The 22,556-nt window shown below is 47.4% G+C and overlaps 9 protein-coding genes across 9 annotated transcripts; 5 read left to right on the top strand and 4 right to left on the bottom strand.

Annotated features, from left to right (window-relative positions):
• Positions 1–732: 732 nt before the first annotated feature.
• N7518_002869 (uncharacterized protein) lies at positions 733–2,961 on the bottom strand (the record flags this gene model as incomplete). Its single annotated transcript, XM_057183796.1, has 13 exons — positions 733–932; positions 987–1,053; positions 1,112–1,171; positions 1,226–1,529; positions 1,581–1,675; positions 1,727–1,822; positions 1,868–1,986; positions 2,037–2,063; positions 2,113–2,155; positions 2,200–2,567; positions 2,616–2,680; positions 2,739–2,834; positions 2,885–2,961. 13 exons carry the CDS (start codon positions 2,959–2,961, stop codon positions 733–735), a joined length of 1,617 nt encoding a protein of 538 aa, XP_057045246.1.
• Positions 2,962–3,433: 472 nt separating this feature from the next.
• On the bottom strand, positions 3,434–5,651 carry N7518_002868 (nucleobase cation symporter-1 family protein; the record flags this gene model as incomplete). The annotated part of the gene is made up of 10 exons (XM_057183795.1): positions 3,434–3,902; positions 3,957–4,047; positions 4,108–4,240; positions 4,293–4,388; positions 4,443–4,703; positions 4,754–4,923; positions 4,973–5,078; positions 5,131–5,209; positions 5,265–5,322; positions 5,372–5,651. 10 exons carry the CDS (start codon positions 5,649–5,651, stop codon positions 3,434–3,436), a joined length of 1,743 nt encoding a protein of 580 aa, XP_057045245.1.
• Positions 5,652–6,030: 379 nt separating this feature from the next.
• On the top strand, positions 6,031–6,759 carry N7518_002867 (maleate cis-trans isomerase family protein; the record flags this gene model as incomplete). The annotated part of the gene is made up of 1 exon (XM_057183794.1): positions 6,031–6,759. One exon carries the CDS (start codon positions 6,031–6,033, stop codon positions 6,757–6,759), a length of 729 nt encoding a protein of 242 aa, XP_057045244.1.
• A 1,080-nt stretch (positions 6,760–7,839) lies between these two features.
• Positions 7,840–9,418, top strand: N7518_002866 (uncharacterized protein; the record flags this gene model as incomplete). The annotated part of the gene is made up of 4 exons (XM_057183793.1): positions 7,840–8,693; positions 8,752–9,159; positions 9,216–9,357; positions 9,407–9,418. 4 exons carry the CDS (start codon positions 7,840–7,842, stop codon positions 9,416–9,418), a joined length of 1,416 nt encoding a protein of 471 aa, XP_057045243.1.
• Positions 9,419–10,749: 1,331 nt separating this feature from the next.
• Positions 10,750–11,888, top strand: N7518_002865 (uncharacterized protein; the record flags this gene model as incomplete). The annotated part of the gene is made up of 2 exons (XM_057183792.1): positions 10,750–11,073; positions 11,124–11,888. 2 exons carry the CDS (start codon positions 10,750–10,752, stop codon positions 11,886–11,888), a joined length of 1,089 nt encoding a protein of 362 aa, XP_057045242.1.
• A 1,653-nt stretch (positions 11,889–13,541) lies between these two features.
• N7518_002864 (uncharacterized protein) lies at positions 13,542–14,169 on the top strand (the record flags this gene model as incomplete). The annotated part of the gene is made up of 2 exons (XM_057183791.1): positions 13,542–13,940; positions 13,963–14,169. The coding sequence occupies 2 exons, from the start codon at positions 13,542–13,544 to the stop codon at positions 14,167–14,169; spliced, it is 606 nt and encodes a 201-aa protein (XP_057045241.1).
• Positions 14,170–16,457: 2,288 nt separating this feature from the next.
• Positions 16,458–17,737, bottom strand: N7518_002863 (uncharacterized protein; the record flags this gene model as incomplete). The annotated part of the gene is made up of 5 exons (XM_057183790.1): positions 16,458–16,762; positions 16,826–16,925; positions 16,991–17,163; positions 17,225–17,408; positions 17,474–17,737. 5 exons carry the CDS (start codon positions 17,735–17,737, stop codon positions 16,458–16,460), a joined length of 1,026 nt encoding a protein of 341 aa, XP_057045240.1.
• A 1,669-nt stretch (positions 17,738–19,406) lies between these two features.
• On the top strand, positions 19,407–19,628 carry N7518_002862 (uncharacterized protein; the record flags this gene model as incomplete). The annotated part of the gene is made up of 1 exon (XM_057183789.1): positions 19,407–19,628. One exon carries the CDS (start codon positions 19,407–19,409, stop codon positions 19,626–19,628), a length of 222 nt encoding a protein of 73 aa, XP_057045239.1.
• Positions 19,629–19,691: 63 nt separating this feature from the next.
• On the bottom strand, positions 19,692–20,500 carry N7518_002861 (uncharacterized protein; the record flags this gene model as incomplete). The annotated part of the gene is made up of 2 exons (XM_057183788.1): positions 19,692–20,029; positions 20,128–20,500. The coding sequence occupies 2 exons, from the start codon at positions 20,498–20,500 to the stop codon at positions 19,692–19,694; spliced, it is 711 nt and encodes a 236-aa protein (XP_057045238.1).
• Positions 20,501–22,556: the final 2,056 nt, after the last annotated feature.

Below are 22,556 nucleotides of genomic sequence, written 5' to 3'. Positions count from 1 at the left end.
GATCCGTTGTTCTAGAGACTGCTACACAATGAGGATCTCTGTGAGAGAAGAACTGTGCTGCTCCAGTATGTAGTGGAGCAGACAGGGAAAATCAAGGGAGAGAAATGAGGAGGGAGCTATCTACTACATGGGCCTGGCCTCGGTCGTGGCGACCGAGGCTAACGGTTGCCACCCAATTGTTGTGCAGGCTAGGCAAGTTGGGAAGATAAGCTTATATGGTAAACGAGCCGAGGTGAGCCACATAACATGACCGCGTCTGCTGGAATAGCCGCAGGAGCTTGGAAGTATCCATGGATCTATTAGAAGGCTGACCTGATAGTAAGATAGTTGGATGATTCTTCCAAGGTTTCCTTTTCCGATTGACAGTTCTTCCTGCACATACCCGAATTACCATGCCATACCCGGAAGGTGCTGTGATAGGGGAATTTTGACTTTCTCTTTCGCGCGATATCCATGGATACGGGAAACCTTATCTTTCGGGCGATAAGCTTCTTATCTGCGGAATAATCTCGGAAGGTACGACCTTACGTAATTCTTACTTTTGCGTAAGAAGAATAATAAGGATGAAGTTTGGACTATAGAAGGAGAGCCAATGTTCCCGTTTTCCACGATGAGTGGGATAGGCATAATCCCATTTTGTATTCTCTATTTTTCCTGTCTATATTGATCGTGTTTGTCTCAGCTAGATAAGTCCATGACGAAGCCAAAGTATGTGCATCATTACACCCTATTTCATTCATAGAGCCAAGCTGCAACGCGTCGTGGGTCTCGATCGGCTCCAGGAAGGCCTTGGCTCAGTTGACTTGGACCACGCTTCACGTACTGGCCATCCCGGACCTTACCAAGTATCTTACCGTTGGCCCACATCACTTTGCCTCGGAGAATCGTATAACGAGGCCAATTGAGCATCTTAAATCCTTCGTATGGCGTGTCTATGTAAAAAGAGTCAGTTAAATGCATAAATACGGTGTGAATTTATCCCTTACAATCGACATTGTGGTGGAGTTGGGCGTTGGTGAGATGGAATGCCTCAAACGTCTTCTCAGGGTGCCACTGATTTCGCAATGTTAGAAACTCGAATCGGAGGTTGTAGCAGGAAAGTGAAACTCACAATCACCAAATCGGCGTCAGATCCTGGCATCAGTGTCCCCTTTTTGGGATATAACCCGTACTATATTGAATTAGCGATGTCATGGGTTGACAGACTAATTTGAAGAATACTTACCAGTTTTGCTGGATTTGTAGACGTAAGTTCCACAAAGCGTTGTGGCGATATGCGGCCGGTCGATAGTGCCCCAGAGTAGAGTAGTGGGAGTCGAGTTTCAACACCAGGAATGCCGTTAGGAATCAATTTAAATGACCCTTCCTTGCGTGTCAAGAGGTCATGTAGATCATCGCAGGCATGCGGTGACTCCCCCTCCATGCTTTTGGCGTGCTCAAGCACTCCAGAAGCCTTGCCGTGGGGGTCATTGTAGCGAAAAGGGCAGTGATCGGATGAGTAGATCGTGAAGGTTCCATTGTGAAGGCCACTATGCAAATTAGAGGATTTCACTGGTCAAACTCTTATACACAAGACTTACACAAACAAATTTTCCTGGTCAGAAGCATCTGGGGGTGGAGGAGGCGAGCAGATCATTTTGCTGTTTTCGAAACAAGTTGGTGAATGGAACCGTTTCTAGAGCTTCTCTTAGGACTTGCCAATTGTCAATTGATGTAGGAGCCTTACCAGGTCGTTCCATGTCAGGTGGAAATATTGAGGGCATGTTTCAGCATACACCGGTAATCCCATATTTTGAGCTCGACGTACATTGGCCGCCCCAAGCTGATAGAATTAGCTTCGGTCTGGAATGAAAAGAGATAGACATACTGCAGAGCCGACATGCACGAAAAGAATCGGATTTTGGATCAATTGTGCTAAGGCAATGGCGCGATTAGTCGCCTCGCCCTCGACAAGAGGTGGGCGAGACAAGGCGTGGTAGTATGGAGCTATAACATGTCAGCAGAAGTTCAACAGACCGGAGTGTAAATAGACATACCATTCATGCCTTTCTCCTCGAGTTTTTCTATCATCCGATTAGCTTCTCATTCTCCACCGTGCTCGACCGCTCTTACGTGTAAGCCATGCAATCATGTCCCCATTCTCTGCATGAATCATCTACAAAATCAGCGTCGTTCGTTTCTCTTAGGAAATATGCTTACCGTAGTGATGGAGTTTTTCCTAGCAGCCCACATGACATCCAAAAGTTGCGAATCCGTCAACCGCTGTGTCTCATACGTCAGGAAGAGCTTGCAGCTGCTAATGCCCCAGTCCTTCTTCAAAACTGGGAGCTCGGTCTCCAGCACGTCGGCATCATTGCGAACAATAATGATATGGAACCCATAGTCCACGTAGCTGCCCGTCTCTTCGGCACGCGCGTTATAAGACTCTACGACCTTGATTAGGCTTCGGTCTTCTTCTCCTCTGGTCTGTGTCGCGAAAGTGATAATCGTCGTTGTGCCACCGGCCACTGCACTCCGGGAGCCCGTCTCGAAGTTATCGGCGCATTCACCTCCTAGACCGTGTGGTCCTGGTAAAACGTTAGAAAAAGTCTATTGTAAACGAGGTACCAACTCACCAGTTTTTAAATCTTGACATAAGTGGACGTGAGCGTCAATTCCACCAGGCATCACATATGCCCCTCTATAGATGCAATGGTTAGAGTTCCACATCCACGTCATGAGGCCTACTTGGAACGAACTCAGCATCGATGACCTCGGCGCCTGCTATCTCATCTTCCGAGAAGCTCTCGGCGAGGGTTTGGATCTTCCCATCTTTAATCCCAATGCAATAGTCGCTTCGCTTTGTTAGTACGTTATAGACAGTCTAGAGGGGAGAACAACATACCAAATGTCACTGGCAGTGACTACCTTCCCGTTGAGCACCACCAGATCGAATTTGCTAGCCATTGAGGGCAAATTCATTGTTGCGAATTTGCTTTGAGGCTTTGATAGAAAACTTAGCTTTTAGTCTCATTGGTGCTAAATACTCTCTCGGTCCGATATCCGATTATCTACACAATTATCAACTCCCCGATCAGTCGCCCGATCGCCCGATCGTTCGCCAAGGACACGGCCTTATCTTTGCGGAAAGACCCGATTGCCTCATATGGACATTTAGATGGTAATTGCCTTGACAGTCTCGAGGCATTATTATCAGGATAGGCTGAGGGGCTACGGTAGAAACGTAAGAGAACATTTACGAGCAATGGAGATGGGAAGAAGTCAAAATTATCAGAAGCCGATTAACAAGGAAATATGATTAACAATTATTATTACTACGTACTGGTTTGGAGAAAGGCACTTAGTATCGAACTCGTAGGTTGAAATCCAAAAGCTACATAAAATCCATAGAATCCATAAAATCCATCAAACACATAAAATCGCCCTTCAGCCATTACAACATTCCCTCCTTCCGCATGTTCACGGATTCCACCTCCAACGAGCCTTTTGAAGGCCCCACTGTCACCCCCTCAATCACAGTTTCCTGCAAATAGTCCGGCACGATTTCATCCTCGGGGGAAAAGCCCTCTGTGTACCTCGTAGCCTCCCAACTAATGTCTTTTGTCCCCAGCTCGGTAGGATAGATTTGCACTGGCCAAATCCTGCAGCATATATAGTAGAACAGCGCCGCGAAAGTGGTAGAAATCAGGAAGCCCATGTTGTAAATCTTGACAGCAGCGTCTCCGATCGATCCAGGGTGAAGAGCGCCAGAGACACCAGGAATGACGAGGACGATTGCCCCGATCCACGCTGCAAATGCGCGTAGGTTGAAGCCACCAGTATAAAAGTAGGGAGAGCCGGGTTTTGCGTTGTAGAGGGAAGGCACATGGATGTTTCCCTTGCGAACCATCCAGTAATCAACACTGATAGAGGGTTCGTTAGTGGTTGAATATTCCGGGGCAAATATGGGAACGTACATCATCATGGCTACAATGGGGCACATGAAACAGAGGTATGAGTTGAGGAATGTCAGGAAGGACGCGGCGGAATAGGTCATTTTCCATGGAACTGTGCAATGTGATTAGCTTGAGACTGGTGGATTTCTATGGTGATAGTCTGATTTCTTACCCACTACCCACGCCAATAAGAAGCAGCACACCTGGCCACGGATAATTGTCATGTACCGTGGGAACAGACCAGCAAGATCGCATCCGACTGGAATTGAGTTACTAGTGAGGTTCGTAGCAAAGGTAGCAAATGCCTGTCAAGGTTATTAGTAGGGGCAATTGTATCTTGCGGAATAGGTTGCTGACCTGAATACCCGCACCAAGGAACACAACCGTTCGGGCTCCTGGACTCCAGTAATGGTCCAGGATACTAGAATAGAGATCCCACATATTCCAATATGCCTATCTGTAAGTCAGTATCGGATTCCTGAAGCAAGCACTGGATGTATAGATTACCTCTCCAAACTGTTTGTATCCAGCGGCTGTGATGACCATTCCCAAAAACACCACAACTGGCTTGCTCAAGATAATTCCAATGGACAAGGGCAAAGTGTCGCGTGGACACTTCGCATATCTCGTCAGGTCAGGAGAATTAACCAACGGAGGAATCACATTAGAAACAATACTGTTGATAGCTTTCATAAAAGACCACCCCAAGACGGCACCAGACACATTGCTAGGTCCGAGTCCGTGGAAATCGACACCATGGCTAGAGATCTAACAGATTGTAAGCCACGACACCTAAATAAGGTCAAGAGTATGCTTACGATTGCCCAGATCATTGTCACAATCATCCCAATTGGTGCAATAACCGACTTCACCATGAACACTTTTGACATTTTGCTCGGGTGGACAAATGCAAACGGGAACTGGAGAAGCCAAAGAATAAGGAAGGAAACCAACTTTCCCGAGGTGATACCGGCTGACTTGGGAAGATCTGAAGACATAGTTAGCTCTGGAACGGACAACACGACAGGCACGCATACGATTCGGGAGGTCAGTCCACTTGTGACCAAAGACACAACGAAGCATAACGTTCACAAAATAACTGGCGTATAGAGTCTGGATTCCCATGTATAAAATGGCGACCGCCTGCAGAGTGGAATCAGATGTGCTCTCAAGTCTCGCTAGTGCTGCAACATACCCCTCGGAGGAAGATGAATACAAGGGATCCATAGATACCGGCGGAAGCCCGCACGTAAGTTGGATATCCCACATGGTATCTGTAGAAATCATCGTTAGACATGGAATGCTAGACTTAGATGTGAAGTTACATACATCGCAGCTCCACGAGAGTTCAACCAAAGCATTCCACCCACTAAGAAAGAAACGATGACTGTTTCTAGTTAGCGATGTGAGCCACCAGGTATGTAACATGGTCTCACAGGAAGCTATCAAGATGGTCCACCAGTTGAGACCGACAGCGTAGAGGCTAGCCCCGACATTGTACGTGGTTGGCGAAAAAGCAATGCTAAACTGAAAAGCAAAAAAGGACCAACGTGTCCATATTCTCTGAGAAGGAGGAGACGGGTCCAAATCTTTATTTGACCAGCTGCCGAAGAGGCCAGCCTCCCCGTCGTTTTCTGTACGAACTGCTTCCAATAGCGCACGCCGGCTGGAGAAGGCCCGCTTGGCACCTGTAAATCGCTGCCTTATTGTCGACATTTTGGGTTGTTTAGTTCAACGACGATGACTCCCACGAAATAAGAGGACAGTGTGATTCTTATCAAGCCATCTCTAACCCCAATCATCAACATACTTCCTGAAAGAACGATTGGGGTCATTCTGACTAGTTGGAGTCTTGATACTGATAGTAACTTGGGAGACCAATCAGAAATGTGGGGGAATAATATCTCGGTGAAAGGCCGAAAATTGATGAAAGATTGAAAGATCGGGCGATATACATTTCCTGATTGTATCCCGCGTGGGGGAATGCGGAAGCTGAAATCTTTCATGATTTGATTACAATCCTAGTTCTATTTCTTCCTCTTGAGCTCCAATTCTTCAGCTGTCAATTATTGCATTCATAAATCATCACTCTACAATGGCTAAGCGTATCCGCCTCGGAATTCTCACACCCTCCTCCAATACCAGCCTCGAGCCCTTGTCGCAAGCAGTCGTCGCTCAAATCCCCAATGTCTCGGTTCACTTTTCTCGGTTTACCGTTTTGAAGATCAGCCTCGAGCAAGATGCCCTCCAGCAATTTCAAAACGAAGCTATTCTGGCCGCGGCAAGGCTGCTGGCGGACGCCAACGTCGACATCATTGGCTGGAGTGGTACGTCATCTGGGTGGCTAGGCTTCCCCGCCGATGAAGAGCTGTGCACACTCATTACCGCGGCGACGGGGATACCGGCCACGACATCCGTATTGGCCTTGAACAAAGCTCTCAAGGTGCTCTCGGCTACAGAACTGGGGCTTGTGACACCGTACATGGACAACGTACAGGAGGCCATTATAAAGACATACAAGACAATTGGCGTGGATTGCAGCAAGGAACGCCATCTTGGATTGTCGAGGAACACTTCATTTGCCGACGTTGACGAGCCTACCCTCGACGAGATGGTAGCCGATCTCGCGAGCCGCCAGGTGCAGGTGATTTCGACTTTTTGTACCAATCTTCGAGCTGCTCAGCGGGTGGACTACTGGGAAAAGACGCACGGCGTGGTGGTTTTGGATACGGTGAGCACAGTCATTTGGGACATGTTGCTATTGTGTGAGGTTGATCCGACGGCGGTCCAGGAATGGGGCCGGTTGTTCCAATTGGCAGTATGAGATGGGCAGAACACAGGGGTGAGGTGTGAAGCAGGAATATGGACTAGATATTATTTCACTTAAAATAATTTATTAGTTAACTTAATGGTAGACCATGTCATAAGTGAAGGCAACAAAAGTCCACTATTTCTCTGATTACTTAACAGCTTTGCGCAGGAAATGCTATCCTATGGCCATAGGGGTGCCAGGGTTATAGGACTAAAAGGGAGAAGTCTGTCATCTCTTGATTCCGAATGCCAAGAGGGATTACCTAAAAGGGCGCTAAAGTCAGGGATGGCTATTTTTGGCTCACCGCTTTAATCACCGCCTTTGTAATTATGGTCTCGGCCCGGTATGTAATATTAGACTCTTCTTCTCCACCCACATTTACCTCTACGGGTGGATGGGAACCTTGGAAGACCTCGGGACGGCCCCGACGCCCGGTTTACTTACTTCCTTACTTGGTTACTTGCTTGCTCCGTGCTTGCTGATCGGCTTCTACTAGTCGCATTTAGTTCAAAACGTATACAATTGTTAGGAAAGGTATTTTAATTATATCTTTAGGATCTGAGCTCAATGCGACCGTAGGAAAGTTAGTAATTAGAGAAAATGTACGGGGTAAATTGTTGTCTACTCATTACAGCTGCGGACTAATGGCGAGCTGACTATTTTCTGCCACCCAGAAAATTAATTTTTATCGTATTGAAATCGTTTTCCCAGCGCCACTTTGCTCGGGATGCGCCGAGTAATTCGGTCGGCGCGAAAATCGTATATTACAACCGCCACTACTCGGGCCGATCTCTCAGCACGCGTATAGAAAAACAAGGAAATTGATAGTCAGAAGGATAGAGCGGGATCTCAGGGACCTATGTAATATAAATTTATTATAGCTACTATAGGGGAATAGGTTGAAATGATGGTTTCATTGAGTTGGTACTCGTTTTGTGTGAAATGATGTTTTGGCCCCCAAGCCACCAAAGAATACCCGAGTGCACGCGTGGTCACCTGATGCCCTTAAATATCTAATCCCAGCAAAAATATCAGGGGCCAATTCTCTTTCGACATCCTGACAACTTCCCTCACCCACGTCGATCAATCGCAATGACCATAAGACAGAGAACCCAACCGGTTGCTTCTATTCCAGCTAATAGGAGCAAGGAGGATGGATCAACTACCCCGACCAAGTTTACTGACGGCGCGTCAGATGAATTCGAATTCGGTGGTTCATTCGGTGCTGCGCTGTTGATGACGGGATTTCCTTTGTTGATGTGGTACATGTGGATCGGTGCCACGTACTATGATGGCATGCTTCCTATGCCTAAGCCCAACCAGACCTGGGCTGATTTTGGCCGTCACCTATGTCAGCTGGTCTACGAGGGAGCTTATCCAAGCGCGAAAGCCTGGGCGATATACTGGACATTTTTTATCCTCGAGGCACTCATGTATTGCTACATGCCCGGTGTTTCGAATTTCGGCCGGCCATTGAGGCACGAAGGCGGCAAGAGGCTCCCCTACTACTGCTCCGCTTATTGCAGCTTCTATGCGACGCTCGCCATCGCTGTTATCCTACACGTTACTCGTGTATTCCCTTTGTACACGCTGATTGACGAGTTTGGACCTATCATGAGTGTCGCTATCCTCTCTGGCTTCTTGAACAGCTTTATAGTCTATATCCAAGCTATCGTACGCGGTCGAACACACAGACTGTCGGGCTCTCCAATCTACGATTTCTTTATGGGCGCTGAGCTGAATCCCCGTATTGGAATCTTGGACTTTAAAATGTTTTACGAGGTCCGGATCCCGTGGTTCATTCTGTTCCTTATCACCTGCTCCGTGGCTGCTCGCCAGTACGAAACTTACGGCTACGTTTCGCCCGAGGTAATATTCTTAGTAGTAGCACATTACTTATATACCAATGCTTGTGCCAAAGCTGAGCAGATGATTATTACCAGCTGGTGAGTCAATAAAATGTTAGAGTAATAGTTACAATTGAGCTGACACTACACCTACCAGGGACATGTATTTTGAAAAGCTAGGCTTTTTGCTCACCTTTTGGAATATGGCCGGTGTGCCCTTCACATATTGCCACTGTGCTCTCTACTTGGCCAACCACCACCCATCCGAATACCACTGGAATCCTTACGCTCTCGCAGTGTTCTCTGCTCTGTACATTTTCTTCTACTGGATGTGGGACAGTGCCAATGGTCAGAAGAATGCATTCCGCCATAAGGAAAAGGGCCAGCTCATAACACGGAACACCTTCCCTCAAGTACCGTGGCAAGCTATCGAGAACCCCAAAACCATCCAAACCGATGCGGGCGACCATATCATGGTCGATGGCTGGTTTGCGATTATCCGAAAGCCGAACTACGTTCCTGACATGTTCTTCTCTATGTCCTGGGGTCTGATTACCGGTTTCAAGTAAGACTTCTCGTGTAAAAAGCCGAGATATTGTGGTAACTAACTACTATTGATAGGAGCCCGTTCCCTTGGTTCTACTTCATTTTCTTCATGGTTATGATCATCCATCGCACCAACAGGGACAGCAACAGATGCCGTAGGAAGTACGGCGAGGCCTGGAAGCGCTACGAGAAAGAAGTCCCCTACCTGTTCATTCCAGTAAGTTCATACCGCTATTCTGGGTGGAGAGGTGCTAACAGTTTTAAAGTATGTCATTTGATTAGCCAGCGTAACGTGCGCGAGCGGCTCGATATTTTCTTTTTAAAATTAGACCATTCTAATATGATGACCTTCTCTATTTTATTTGCTTTTTGATAGACACGACGCATTTTTTGGTGGCATGGGATCCTCCAGAAAACGAGTACAGCCAAATATCTGCAACACACTCAATACCAGAACGACTCAACACAAACACAAACTCAACACAAAATAAATAGCCCTGTGAAGCCTTTCTCTTTGATCGTCATAATCAGGGGCAAGCCCAGATAGGAAAGGCGCCACTGCCTACCTATTTCTCCCTACAGCCTATTTTCGTGAATGCTGGCCATGCAAAGCTGGTCTGGAATGGCCTTGCACAGACAACCAGAAGAGGATATCGCTCTGCGCAGTTTGCAACCCAATCTCACCCGCCTCAGTCATAACCCTTCCAGGGAATATCTCACACCTCCCTACCCAATTGCTAAGGCTCTCAGCAGCCCAGAAAAATGACTCTAATCTTGCCGCCGCTGCCAGGGTCGCCTTCGCGGGATTCCTCCGAGTCGGAAAATTCACATACTCAGCTGCCGAACTTAGAAACACCGAAGTCTTCGACCGAAACCACGAAAGTGTCAGTATTGTCCTTGCAGCGACAAAAGATGCAGCCTGCCCCGTCGAAGGCCTTTCTAGGCTATTCCTCCATGACTCAAAGCCTACGACTGCTCCCTTATTTACAGTCTCTTCCGGCCCCTTCACGTCACCCGCCTTTCAACTGCGGTCATCTCCAGGCTTAACCGCGCCGGGGAAGATACTACGGGGATAAAAGGGTTACAGTTTCCGGGAGGGGCCAGCACAATACACCCACAACGCAGGCTTAAAGGATGACCACATCCAAGCCCTAGGTAGATGGTCTTCCGAAGCCTTCCTCTTCCGAACCCTAAAATCGCTATCAGTCTCATACAAGCCTTAAAGCTACCAATGTTGAAACCACATTGCGAGCCATTTAAAAGCAGCAACTTGCCCGAGGCTGTAGAAAAATCAGTCAGTTCAAATCCCGTGCCAAGACGTGGCTTTTCCGCCCCGGAATTGGCTCCTGATCTTGGCAAAGCGTCTAATTAAGCCAGTTCAGGCAAAATCAAACGAAGCAGCGTCTCGGACTAGCTATAAACAAACTGAGATCGCCGAGTGCCAAGTCTTTTTAGAGCCCCATTGGTCAGGTGTTGGGCGTAAGCACTAGCCACGCTTTGGATCCTGGGACCCTTTAGCCTTTTGGACCTTGCGGCTTACAGGTCATGAATTTTTAGATAAATACCCTATTCACATCCTTTGTGTTTGTATCTCGTGTGCGCTTAAAAAATGGCATTCAAATTGTCTCTTTTGCTGTCTTTGGCGGCCTCCAGACTTGTGCTAGCCGAGAAAGTCGGGTATTTTGACGATTCGTCGGTCTGCGCTGATCCAAAAGGTCTAAAGACATGCTACGAAGACGCGGATACCAGGTACGCCAGCTGCATCAATAACAACTGCGCTGGCGGAGACCCTGCATGCTACAAAGCATGCAATGGCGATAGTTCATGCATGGCTTCTCAATGCCCAAACCTAGGTATTGACTGCATCAATGTTTGCGAATGCATCAAGAATGCCAATGAGATCGATTGCATGGCTGAGAGCTGCTGGAACCAGGTAATTCTTACAAACTAGAATACCCTGCAATAAATTGACACTACAGCTAGGTCTATTCCTGCGAATATCAAAAAACCGGCGAAAACTTAGTCAACTTCTGCCCGAAAGTCGACCTTGAACAAATCCCCTTCTGGCCCTTTCCTGGAAACGCGACGGGCGGCTGCTCCTGCAATTTCGCGAAAATCGACCTCAAAGCCACCCAGATAAACAACCACTTGACGACGTGCGGGAATGACGACAAGGCACTGGAGCAGCTTACAGCCGACGAATTGTCCGACTATGGCCGGGCCTGCATTTGCTGTTCCTACAGCGCGATTGTGTCCACCATCTGGGACGAATGCCCTAATACAGATCCGGGTGTTCTGGGAGCGGACTACTGGCTTGAACAGTTGAAGGATGGAGAAGATGGGGAAGCATGTAGTACTTACATGGAAAAATTCCCTTGTAAGAAACTTGGTTTTGGGGATGAGGTTGCGGGCGGTACAGATACTTTCTACACGCCGGACAATCTTCCTAAAAATGGGACGGAGAAGTTGTACAATACCGGTGGTGTTGTCTCGTCTCCTGTGAGTGGGGCTACCTTTACTTGGACTTTGGGTACACTCGCGCGTGCGATTACGGTGTCGTCGACGGATAATGTTGTGACAGCTACAGCTACAGCTACAGCTACGACCGGGTCAGATGGCTCTGGAAGTTCTCACAGCGCTGCTACAGAGACAGGAGCGAGTGCGACTTCGACTGGCTTAGCTGCTGGCCGTGAAATACCTGCGTTGGCAATTGTTGGGCCTGTGCTTGCTATTGTCTATGGTCTGTAATGAGAATGGCCGAGTCTAGTACGCGACATAGATGCTAGATTTCAATTTCGATGCGTCGAAAACTTTCCAAAGAGTAACTAATCATAACTTCTCACCCTCAGTTCAAGTAGGTCGTGAATCATCCACGATTTAATATATAGACCCACGAAAATCCGGGGACCCACGTGGACAGATCGTGATCAGCGCGTCACGTCAGAAACCTAAGCCGAGAGGGCAACTATCACTGAACTATCAACACATGCCCTAGTGTACATGTGCCGTGATCAAAAAGCGGCAAGAGGTGAGCACTAAAACGGGGTACATATGCACTTATCCGTACCGGATAGAACCTGGAGCAATGACTGCCTGTTGAGGCACCCCCAGCCCGACCAGTACCAGAGTGCTCCGACATCGTTGTCGTGGCCGACATACCCCCAGTGCCACCCATCCGCCCTCCAGACGCCGTTCGGAACGAACCTCAGGCGTCTGCATCTACCTCTAGCCACCTCCGACATCGCCTCCGGCGCATTAACGAGCTGCCAGCCATAACTCTCGGCCACTCTGTAACCTGCGGCTGCGAAGATTGCCGCAATCGCCGGTTTAACCGGATGACTCCGATGGAGGAAGGCTGGGCCTGAATTGTAAGTAAGGAGTACACTTAAGCATTAACATGAAACAGATATAAAAGCCATTTACTTGCATTTTATAAAACATACATACCAAGGTCTGAACACGGCGAAATCCTCTATCTGAAATTGCCTGGCAATGGAAACGACTAACATTGGATCTAGAGTTCGATGAGCCGTCAATGCCGAAAGCCAAGTTTTTTCAGTGTTTCTTTACTTTTCTTTCACTTTTTCACTCACTTTTTTATTACTTTTTTATACTTTTTATTCACCTTTCTTTTACTTTTATTTTGACTTCTATAGTCTTTCTTTCACTCTTACCCTTACTTGTACATAGCGTTAAGTCCACTAGTCCAGGTTACCTTTGTACCATAGTGAGACCAATTGTGATAAAAGTCACATAAACCACTGTTAACCGTACTGGTAAACACGTTATATTTTGGGGATTGATAGTAGCTACCCGTTTATGTTATAGAGTAATATTCGGTTTAGTAAAGTATACAACCCTCGAGGAAGTAAAACTGTGGTGTAGCCGTAATCCGGACTAGAGGATGTCCTGCTATGTAGGCATCTCACTACCTAGGTAGGGTTCGTCTTTGACGATGTTGGATAATGTCACGTTTTGCTTAGTTCCTGTAGCATGGCAGCGCCCTCTCTCCTTTCATGGAGAAAGAAAAGACATCAGTATTCACATCATGCGTTCTGATGTGTCTGTTTGCCGCCACTTCTGATAGATAGGTTCGTTATTACGTGTGTGTCACTCAAATTTCTGTCTTAGAGAGTTGCAGAAGCCTATGTATGCTCTGCTCACCACTGGCTTCAATTTTATATACCCGTCATCCTGACGATTGCTCTCATGATAATACTAGCCCACGGCCGGTTCCTTTTTTAGGCCCGGCGATTTGACTTTTAGCCGATATCCCTGGAAATGTCTCCACTGCAATTAGGACTCAACAGGTAATCTGTTCGATTCCACATCAACCTCCAATCCGAAGGTCCTTTAGCAGACCCAACATCCTAACATTCTTGAGTAAAACGATATTTCAAGATGCGCTACTACATGTGGGGTGACAAATCCGACGAAGAGCTTGATCTAGAAAGCTCTGGAGATATATGTCTTCTTCAAAGATACCGATACGCTACCTTCACCGACGAAGATAATCCACCCATGTGCCCCATTAACCTAAGGGGGCTATTGCAGACAGAAGTTGCACTTCGGGAGAATACTCAACGCGAGGTAGCCTTGAAAGAGAAAATAGGGCATCTCGCTAAGGAAGACACATACGTGACTGTTCTTCAGGACTTACAGGAGGAATTGTCGACACTTTCGACGGAATATTGGGCCTTAGAACGACGTTGGTGGGAGATTAGGTCTTCGTATGACGACGGCCCGCTGACCAGAGGTATCGATTTCTGGCGTTCACAGCCAAAATGGTACATGCATCAAGTACTTGTGGAAGATTGCATAGGGAGAGGAGGCTGTTGTGGCAGAGACTGTGGATGCTGTTCTCATCGCCAGTCAGAACGGAAATTTGCAGTTGGTCATTGCACCGTGGAATGTTCTTGTTGCGAGAGAGCCCGGGGGTTTGCACTCGACCCTGAGCAGAAATCCCAAATCCGGGAGTCCTTCAAACTTGATTACAAATCTATCCGTGCATGGTATTACAATCGAATAAAGACCGCTTCTCTGCTAGGGTTGATGGCCGGTAGTTACGAAAACCCTTTGGATCTCATCGTTGACTTGCCGCCAAGATATGCAACTCCCTCTGAGGAATCACAAGGGAGCAACTGGAAGAACTATTTGCGGGGATCTTCAAGCTAACGTTGTCCGAGAGGAAGAGCCGGTCAGCTGCTTCAGAAAGTCATACTTGCTGTTACTGTTCCCAGTTTTGTGTCGCTGTTATACTAGAAGGACGAGCTGTCCATGGATATAGTGGAGAAAGAAGGAGAAAGTGGGAGTAGGAGGTTGAAGAGATATATACCTGTCATCATTGCTCTACCTAGCTAGCTTTGCTTGCAGTGGAAAGTATAGCCACCCAATTCGATTCGACACCTCCATCGCTGCCGTAGGTGTCTTTCGCGTAGTTCCAAGGCCACATGGAGCTTACTTAAGTTCATCTCCCGTTGTTCCTCGCCCCAAAATGCCTTCGTCCCATGAGCTTGCGCAGTGAGGCCGCCATTGCGGCTGAGTCTGGATTATTCAATGAGCAGAAGCAGACAGTCTAAATGGGGGGTTCGATCTCGGCGTCTTCATCATATGAGTAGTCACAGCCAAGTCACAGCCAAGTCACAGCCAAGTCACAGCCAAGTCACAGCCAACGCGAGCGGTGCTAGACCCAGCCAGAACACGAGATAGCCCTCGCCAACGCACTTTCGTTGTGCCGAGTCCCTCTTTTCCCACGCTCGTCTTGGCTAACTGGAGTGTGTCCAGGATTGAACGCGGCTTTGTCAGGAATGAAATGAAACGGGTTTGCGCAGGTGGCCAAAAGGCGTCCGAATCCGGGGCAGATAGCCAACGATTGAGACCATGACTACAGCCTAAAAGAAGAAGAACGTTATAAAGAGGAAGCCTGGAGACTACAGACCAGATCATCAATATGCCACTCCTGTTTCTTGAAAAGTCGCACACATATTCTACATCGGTATCTGCGTACAGACCGCCGCCAACACACGTTGCAATTCGTCCACCTTCTCTAGGAGCTGCGCATTGGACCCTGCACATAGGTTCTTCTCTCCCCGCATATTCTCAGCACCCTGGACCCGTCGATCAAGACCCTGGCATACCTGATGTAAATTTTGCAATTGACACAATAACAGCTGAGCCATCATCTTCGTTTCCGTTGTGCGGGAAATATTCAATGTCCCAACGCTCAACGGAATGGTCAATGTGACGGTATACACTGAATCTCCCGTGCCATCGACCTGTGGCGAGAGCATAAGCTGATCACCTGACCCACTGTCCGAACGATTATTGGGTTCGAGTGGCGGACGCGTGGGGTTAGCGTCCTGTTGTGCCGAAGGTGCAGAAGAGAACAGGACGCCAAGACGGGTCTTTTATGTCGGCATTGAAGGTTGGTTGACAGCGTATTGGGGCGCTAAGCCCAAAAAGGCAAAACTAACCCGATGTAGTAATTCACAGGTCCGCCGTTTACAGTACGAATATATCCATGTAGATACTAAGACAGACTTCTCCCCTATCCATTATCAGTTGATTGATCTCTTGGCATTCCGTGCTTAGGAGTAGGAACATAGGCTGAAATAGTAAAATGGCGGGTCAATTGAATAGCCCCACTGTGAGATTTTTTACTTAGATAGGATCGAGACCGCTAGGACGAACGGTCACGTTGATTGTGCCTGTCCTTTTTTAATGGCGTATCTAACTACGTTGTGCCTGAAAAGGGAAAACAACTAGTGTGGATTCGCTAAGATCTGATGGACGAGGAGAGAGAGAGAAAGAGGGAGCGGAGCTATCTAGTGATCTGGACCCACATGGGTGACCGCCTTCCGGTCACCCAACATTTTTTGATGGGCATGGGAATGGTTGCACGTGATGGGATTAGCGTGTCGCATTTTATTGATGTAGCTTACTCATGCCGCTTATCCCTATACTCAGCGAGCACTCAGTGAGCAAATCAGAGTGCTCAGATGATGATCAGTGAGTGGATCAGGGTGCTCAGGGATGATCAGGTGATGCTCAGTGAGCAGATCAGGTTGATTATGTAATGGCACGTGATCAAGCCAGAATACTCAGGGGCGTGCTCAGTTTTACTCAGTGATCGAAAAGTGGCAAGAGGTGAGCACTAAAACGGAAAGGGAAAGGTTTTGAGTGCCAGGCATTATCCGGTACATATGTATTGTTGTGAGCTATTTCCCATGCAGAGGTCATGCAGCATTCAAAATGAATACTAGTATATACTAGCTGGTACCCTCATTTCCAACACATAAGAAACTCTTCATCGCACATCTATTCCAAGCCTTCGATGCCAGCTGCGAGACTCTCGTGGAATGGAGTCCAACCTGGCCGGCCGTAGAATGATTGGAGTAGAGACTCGGCTCTTTTAGCTGGAACGACATTTGCTTCGTCGCGAGCTTCGTTCACGGGAGGCTTGGGGATCAACTTGTTGTCGGGGCGCAGTTTGCTAAGAGCTTCAACATGGTCTGTCCAGTTCTTAGATTCTGCGAAAGCAAAGAGCCGTTCGGACTTCACTTCGTGGCTGAGCAGTGCGATGACATGGAGACGAGCAGTGTCCTCAACATCGACATACCACTCTGTAGGGACCAAATATTAGATAATGTTCAAAAAGACTGGGAAATGAGAAAGAGGGATCTTACGGGGAGGGAAAGTTTCGAAGGGGCTGCTATCTCCCTTGAGAAGCTTGCGCACATAGCCCATGGTCGAGCCACCAATCTCTGGGTGAAGGACCTTTCCGGTCTAAACCATGAAAAGACATTTGGTCAGTAAAGTTCGTGGCTTTCTTTAGGATTGGAAATTCTCACATTGAAGTCGGGAAGCACAGTGTTGAAGTCGAAGTGGGGCTTGTTCTCTTTCATCCATTCCCATGCGGCCTTCTCAGATTCTGTCTTAGACGCAGAATACACAGCAAAAGGCTTAACGTCCGCTGGGGTATCTGGATCCCATGCTGCCTTGACTGAATCGTCGTTGAATGTATCTGAAGGGTGTTAGTTTGCGTCTCTTGCAATGGGTAAGACTTGAATGCGCGAAATACTTACTATCCTCTACAGTAAGACCCTTGGTGGTACCGGGCAAGGAGGTAAAGGCAGCTCGTGACGACGAAGTGAGAACCACCCTTTGGATGGTCTCAGTCCGAGATGCAGCTTCAAGAACCTTGAGCACAGAATCCTTCACCCAAGGAATGACGGCATTAGGATCGGAGCTGAAAGTCAGATCAGATGCCTATTGACAAAATGATTAGAAACTTAAAGTTATTGCCTTCTTAAATGGTTGTGTATAGAACTGACCATGTGGATGACACCTGAAACTCCCTTCATTGCCTTGTCCAATTCTTGGGCATCACCGAGGTTGGTGATAACCAGGGTTTCAAAGCGCCCCTTTCCATATCGCTCATCGAAAAAGGCATTGAGCCAAGGCTTAGGAGCGCGAACTGTGCCCCGCACTCTGAAACCTTTCGCAAGCAACTGGTCGATGGTATGGGATGCGATGAAACCATTGGCACCTGTAACAAGCACCAAGCTGTCGGCGGGCAATAAGTATGACGTAATCATCTTGAATATTCAGGGATTAGGAAATTCGATTTCAAGACAAAGAGGAAAGAGGTCAATGAATCTGTTAAGGAGGAAAGAATATAACAGAACCGATCATCGACTTTACCGAATACCCGGTTTTTTTCCGCTCAAATACCGGGCCGGTCAATAATCCGAGATAATGCCATAACGTTCGTACGATCCAAGCTGAGTCAGCCAATCTGATCCAATCACATTGCGTCGCCAATCTCTTCTCCACATCTTAAAAGCTCGGTCCACTTCTTAGAGGGCTTTATGGTTTCCAAGGTTACGATGTACAACTTGTATATTACGTCTACATACAAAGTTATATCAAAAGGCTCCTAATCTCGCTTGTTCCTAGATACACAGCTTCCGAGTCTACGGAAGCCTCTCGTGTTGCTATGAAATCATGATAGTTGACTGATTTCCATCCCGAGAAGAAGGTCTAGGGTCGCCACTGGAGACCGACCTGATAGAGCCATCTCCGAGAATGCCGAAATGTGGATGCAGGCGAAACACAGAGGTGGGGTTATTGACATGTCAACCTTGGTACCTTATGCTGGAGAGCCTTTTAGGTTGACATTTTTAGTGGCACGTTGGTTTCAATATCCTTGATAATTGGTCTAAGACGGGAGGTGCCAGTATCCTTTACATGGCGACCTCGACTTCATCTCGTTTTCATAACCAGTTCTTGATGTACGGAGTACTGACAGTTGTGCTTTTGGCAATGACTCATCTCCAAAAGCCTAGACCGACTTTCTGACTCAGATGTTTTGGTTCTTTGGTCGGTTTCTTTACAGAGTACGGAGTAGTGGGCCCTAATTCTCTGTCAGAGGACCCTCCCCGGGGTACGCAGACACAGCGTTCGGGGTTCGAAACCCTCTTCAGGAAGGATTTGATGCCTAGATGCCTTATTTTGTGCCTGAAATACCATTCCATAAGCCTTAATAATCAAAGTGGTTCAGAGAGAGAGCTTGCCAATGACCTCCAAAAATTGAGATACATGAATTTTATGGTGCCGAAAGCTTCATTTAATACAAAGATCATTTATTCCTGTATAGACGGTATAACGAGCGGTGCTAATTAAAAAATTTATGCATCAAAATACTTCCTAAAAGCCGATTCGAACCCTGAACGCTTCTGCGTAGACTAATAGAAATCTCATCAGCTTGGTACGATCGAATATTCATTCCAGGTGTTATATGCCAGTTCTTTCCAGAAGAAAAGAGTACAATCAATTCTGAATTCTAAGTACAGAGAAGGGAAAGAAAAAGAAAATAATCTACGATCTCCTTAACTGGGTTTTGTGCTCTCCCTCGCCACAAACCATGCAAGCCCCGACCTCGCTTACAGTTCAGGAAGGAACGACTCGATTGGCAAGTGCGAGGTCATTTTGCAAAGATACGTGAAGAATGATTGTGATAGCCCACGTGCGTCTTACTATCATTTCAATATAATTTCCAATGAACTCAATTCTTCGGATAGAATAATCATCATGAAAATGTCGCCCTGGGCTGTACGGTAAACTCTGGCTGTATTACTGGGCTTTGCTTCCAAAAGTACGCGGAGACGCTCGCAGACCGCTCGGTAGAACTTCCGGCAGGTTAAGGCGGGCATCAATCATCTTCATTCCTTAATGTGCCCATAACGATATCCACCAAGCAAAGTTATGTTTACAGATCGAGAGGGCCAGACGGCAGTGATAATCAACTTTGATTCTTGTGCCCTCAAGGGAGATCCACTCCCAAACAAACGGGGCCTACTACCGGAGGGTGCCAGCACTGCGGAATTCGAGAATGATGAATACTACGGAGAGACCTTGATCCGGGGCAAAATTGATAGTGCTTGGTCGAATGGTGAATTGGTAGTCACTCTGTCGACGAAACCGTAGACACCGAGCAGCAATAGGATGATCGAAACGTGAAAATCCCCCATGTCCTTGCATTCTGTTCCCTTAGATGCCTTGGATCGTGGAGTAAAGCTCCTTCAGGTTTGCAATCATTCCTAGGATATCGTCGAATTGCCTTGTACGCTGTTCGGGAGTTGTCGCTGGGATCAACGCCCGAGCTGGAACGATCAGCTCGGTATAGTTATCTGCGTGTATCGCCTCATGGATGGCTGCGTTGCGGTCATCAATGGCAATTTCGGCCTGCAATTTGCGAACAGCCTGTTCCATTCTTTTAATCAGAGCGATGCCAGCATCGGCCTTTTGCGTGGTTATGTTTAGTCGAAGCTTCAGAGGGCTGATTGAGGAGCGCGACGAGCGGCCGCGCTGGTGGCCTCGGGGAGTATCTAGGACTAGTGGGTGGCTGTAATAGTCACAACGCTTCTCCTGGACATTCCACTGACAGTTACCACAGGCTGTAACAATGCGGTCGATGTCGAGAAACCTAATGCATTTTGCTCAGGGCCCATTGTTTCGCGAGCAGTGTGTGCATTCCTGTCCGGAATTTCCCCCACAATCTGAATCAAAACTGATTCAAACTTTGCGGCCTTGCTTCCAATACGCTCGTCCAATCGCTCTCTAGTGATTGATCGCTGAAGTGGCTCTCTCGCTGGCACGGCGTTGATAAGCAAGGCAATAGCCTTGGTCTTGATGTGGCGCCCGTTTCGAGCCACCTGCCACGGTATCATCGTAGCAAACCTAGCCCAGGCATCAGGAGCAATATCTGCGTCGCCAGCCTGTCCAGCAAGGATTCTTAGGGGAGCCCCAACAGTGTGGTGGCCGGGTTCCTCGGCCTGGCAGCTTGTGTCATTAGCCATTGGACTAAATATACCTGGAATGTGTACTCACTAGGTCTCGTCCTCTGGGGCAATATCCTGGTGGTGATTGTGAGGACCATCTTGAGCGGGGCGGGTGTCAGTGGCCCATTAGAAGACATATTGGGCGATTCTGTTAGATTGCCGTGTGAATATTGAAGAAATGCAGAGGATTCAGGAACTGTCTGTTCCAGGCCCGATTGTAAATATCAAGGTGTAAGTTGGGCTGCGTGGATGAGCAAGTGACGGGAAGTAATTGGGAGTGAGGAGCTTGAGTTGCGATGGGATCAACGATGATGAAAAGGCTCAAGTCGTGATGCATGGGATCTAAATGAAAGAATAGTTAGAGAAGTGAGCATTGATCTCAGAAGGGAAATATGCAGTGCTCACAGGGTAGGAACCTGACAAGGAGATAGAAGTGAGCCTTACCTAGAGATAGATGATTACAAGGCGAGAATATGACAGCAAGGTGTAGGAAGATGAGATGTAAAAAGTTGGTTTACCGCGAGAACTGTTGTTGATCTCAAAGGGAACTGCCTGGCTCGACAAACTTGACGAGCTTGCGAAGGAAAGTGGAAGGCCTGCTATTGCAGCAAGAGACTGAAATGAAAATATGACGCTTTTTATCTTTCTCTCAAAATCTGGGGAGTGACTTTGATATAGCGCTAGCGCTAATCCATCTATCATTCGGGAGTCCTCGATGACAGGGCACAAGCTGATTCTAGAAAGGCTCATTCTTGACTATCTCCAGGGTGGCTTCTACCATGTATAGACTTCCTGTCACCAAGACCTGTCCTCCCATATCATCTTCTTGGCATGATCAATGCCATTTCTGACACTATGTGTAGTTATTCGGTGTTTAATTGCGCAATGAGATCACATGACTTACAGAGGTTGAGAAATTGGCGGGAACGGATGATCCTTTCTCCGTAGGCATGGCTGCCCAACGAGAAACCCTACAACATAAACAACAAAACTCGAAAACTCTCAAGAATTAGATACTACCATGTCGAACTTCAAAGGAAAACAAGATCTTACCAAAATAACAGAATTTTGACTCTCGTTCTCTACAACGGTTAGGGGTTCGTTGTCGGGGGATAACGAGTTGGTGAGGGACAATGAGTTGGAGACAATGCGTTGATAGGGCAGTACGGAGTAAACAGTACCCGAGTCTCTATTAGGCAGACCGAGAAAAAAAGTGTGTGTGCTTAAGGTATAGACTGTATACTGTCTTGGAATTCTACTGTGTCCGCCACGAATTCAATAGTGTATGTAGTAAGCCGTGTAGCCTGTCAGATCTTTAGATCACCAGATGGAGATTAAGCCTCCGGAACTTCGACGATGGATACATCAAAGTCTGTATCAAAATCCCGCTTTGACCGCCATAAGAAAGCAAATCCGTATGGCTAGCCTCACGCAGAAAACAACAACCATACAGCGGCGAGCCCTGAGCCTGGAGAACCATAGCTAATTACGATAGTTGCGGTAATATGCAGGATACTAGTACAATCCAGGGATATTGATCGCGCGTACTAATAGCAGCCTCTTTGCCTTCGGACATTTTACCGTGTTGTGCTGCGTCTGCGAGTTCTCCTATCGCCATCAACAAGGCAGATCACCTTATAGGCTCAGAGTCCATGGGCTTTCTCATCAAACTCTTTGAGTGTCTCCTTTTTACCAAGTCTATATTCTCGACCTGCCATTGGAATACCTCCATTGAGTCTTTCTTAGGGATTGAGAACGTTACGTCGGGGTAAGAGATAGTCGCCGAGATAGACATTTTCGAACGATCCACATACCCTCGATTACTAGCATACGATACGCCTTCAATCATTAAGATCCCACCTGTGCAAAGTGGCCTGTCTTATCCTTCACCTCGTGGTTCTATAACTTGATATCTTTCTCCCGGAGGAACCGCCAGACGAATATACCTGGACATCATGGCCTTCCTTTCTCTACAAGGGTATGTTTCTACCCTAAGTCACTGTCCATGTTTGTAGCTAAGTGAACAGATTGATGGATACCACCAACCAAGACATAAGACCTACGACGCCGCCCC

This window comes from Penicillium psychrosexuale, assembly GCF_028828465.1.
Source record: "Penicillium psychrosexuale strain IBT 29551 chromosome Unknown utg000002l, whole genome shotgun sequence".
Classification (NCBI taxonomy): Eukaryota; Fungi; Ascomycota; class Eurotiomycetes; order Eurotiales; family Aspergillaceae; genus Penicillium; species Penicillium psychrosexuale.
Note: the sequence above shows the minus strand (reverse complement) of the source record. Positions and strands in the feature narration are given on the sequence as shown.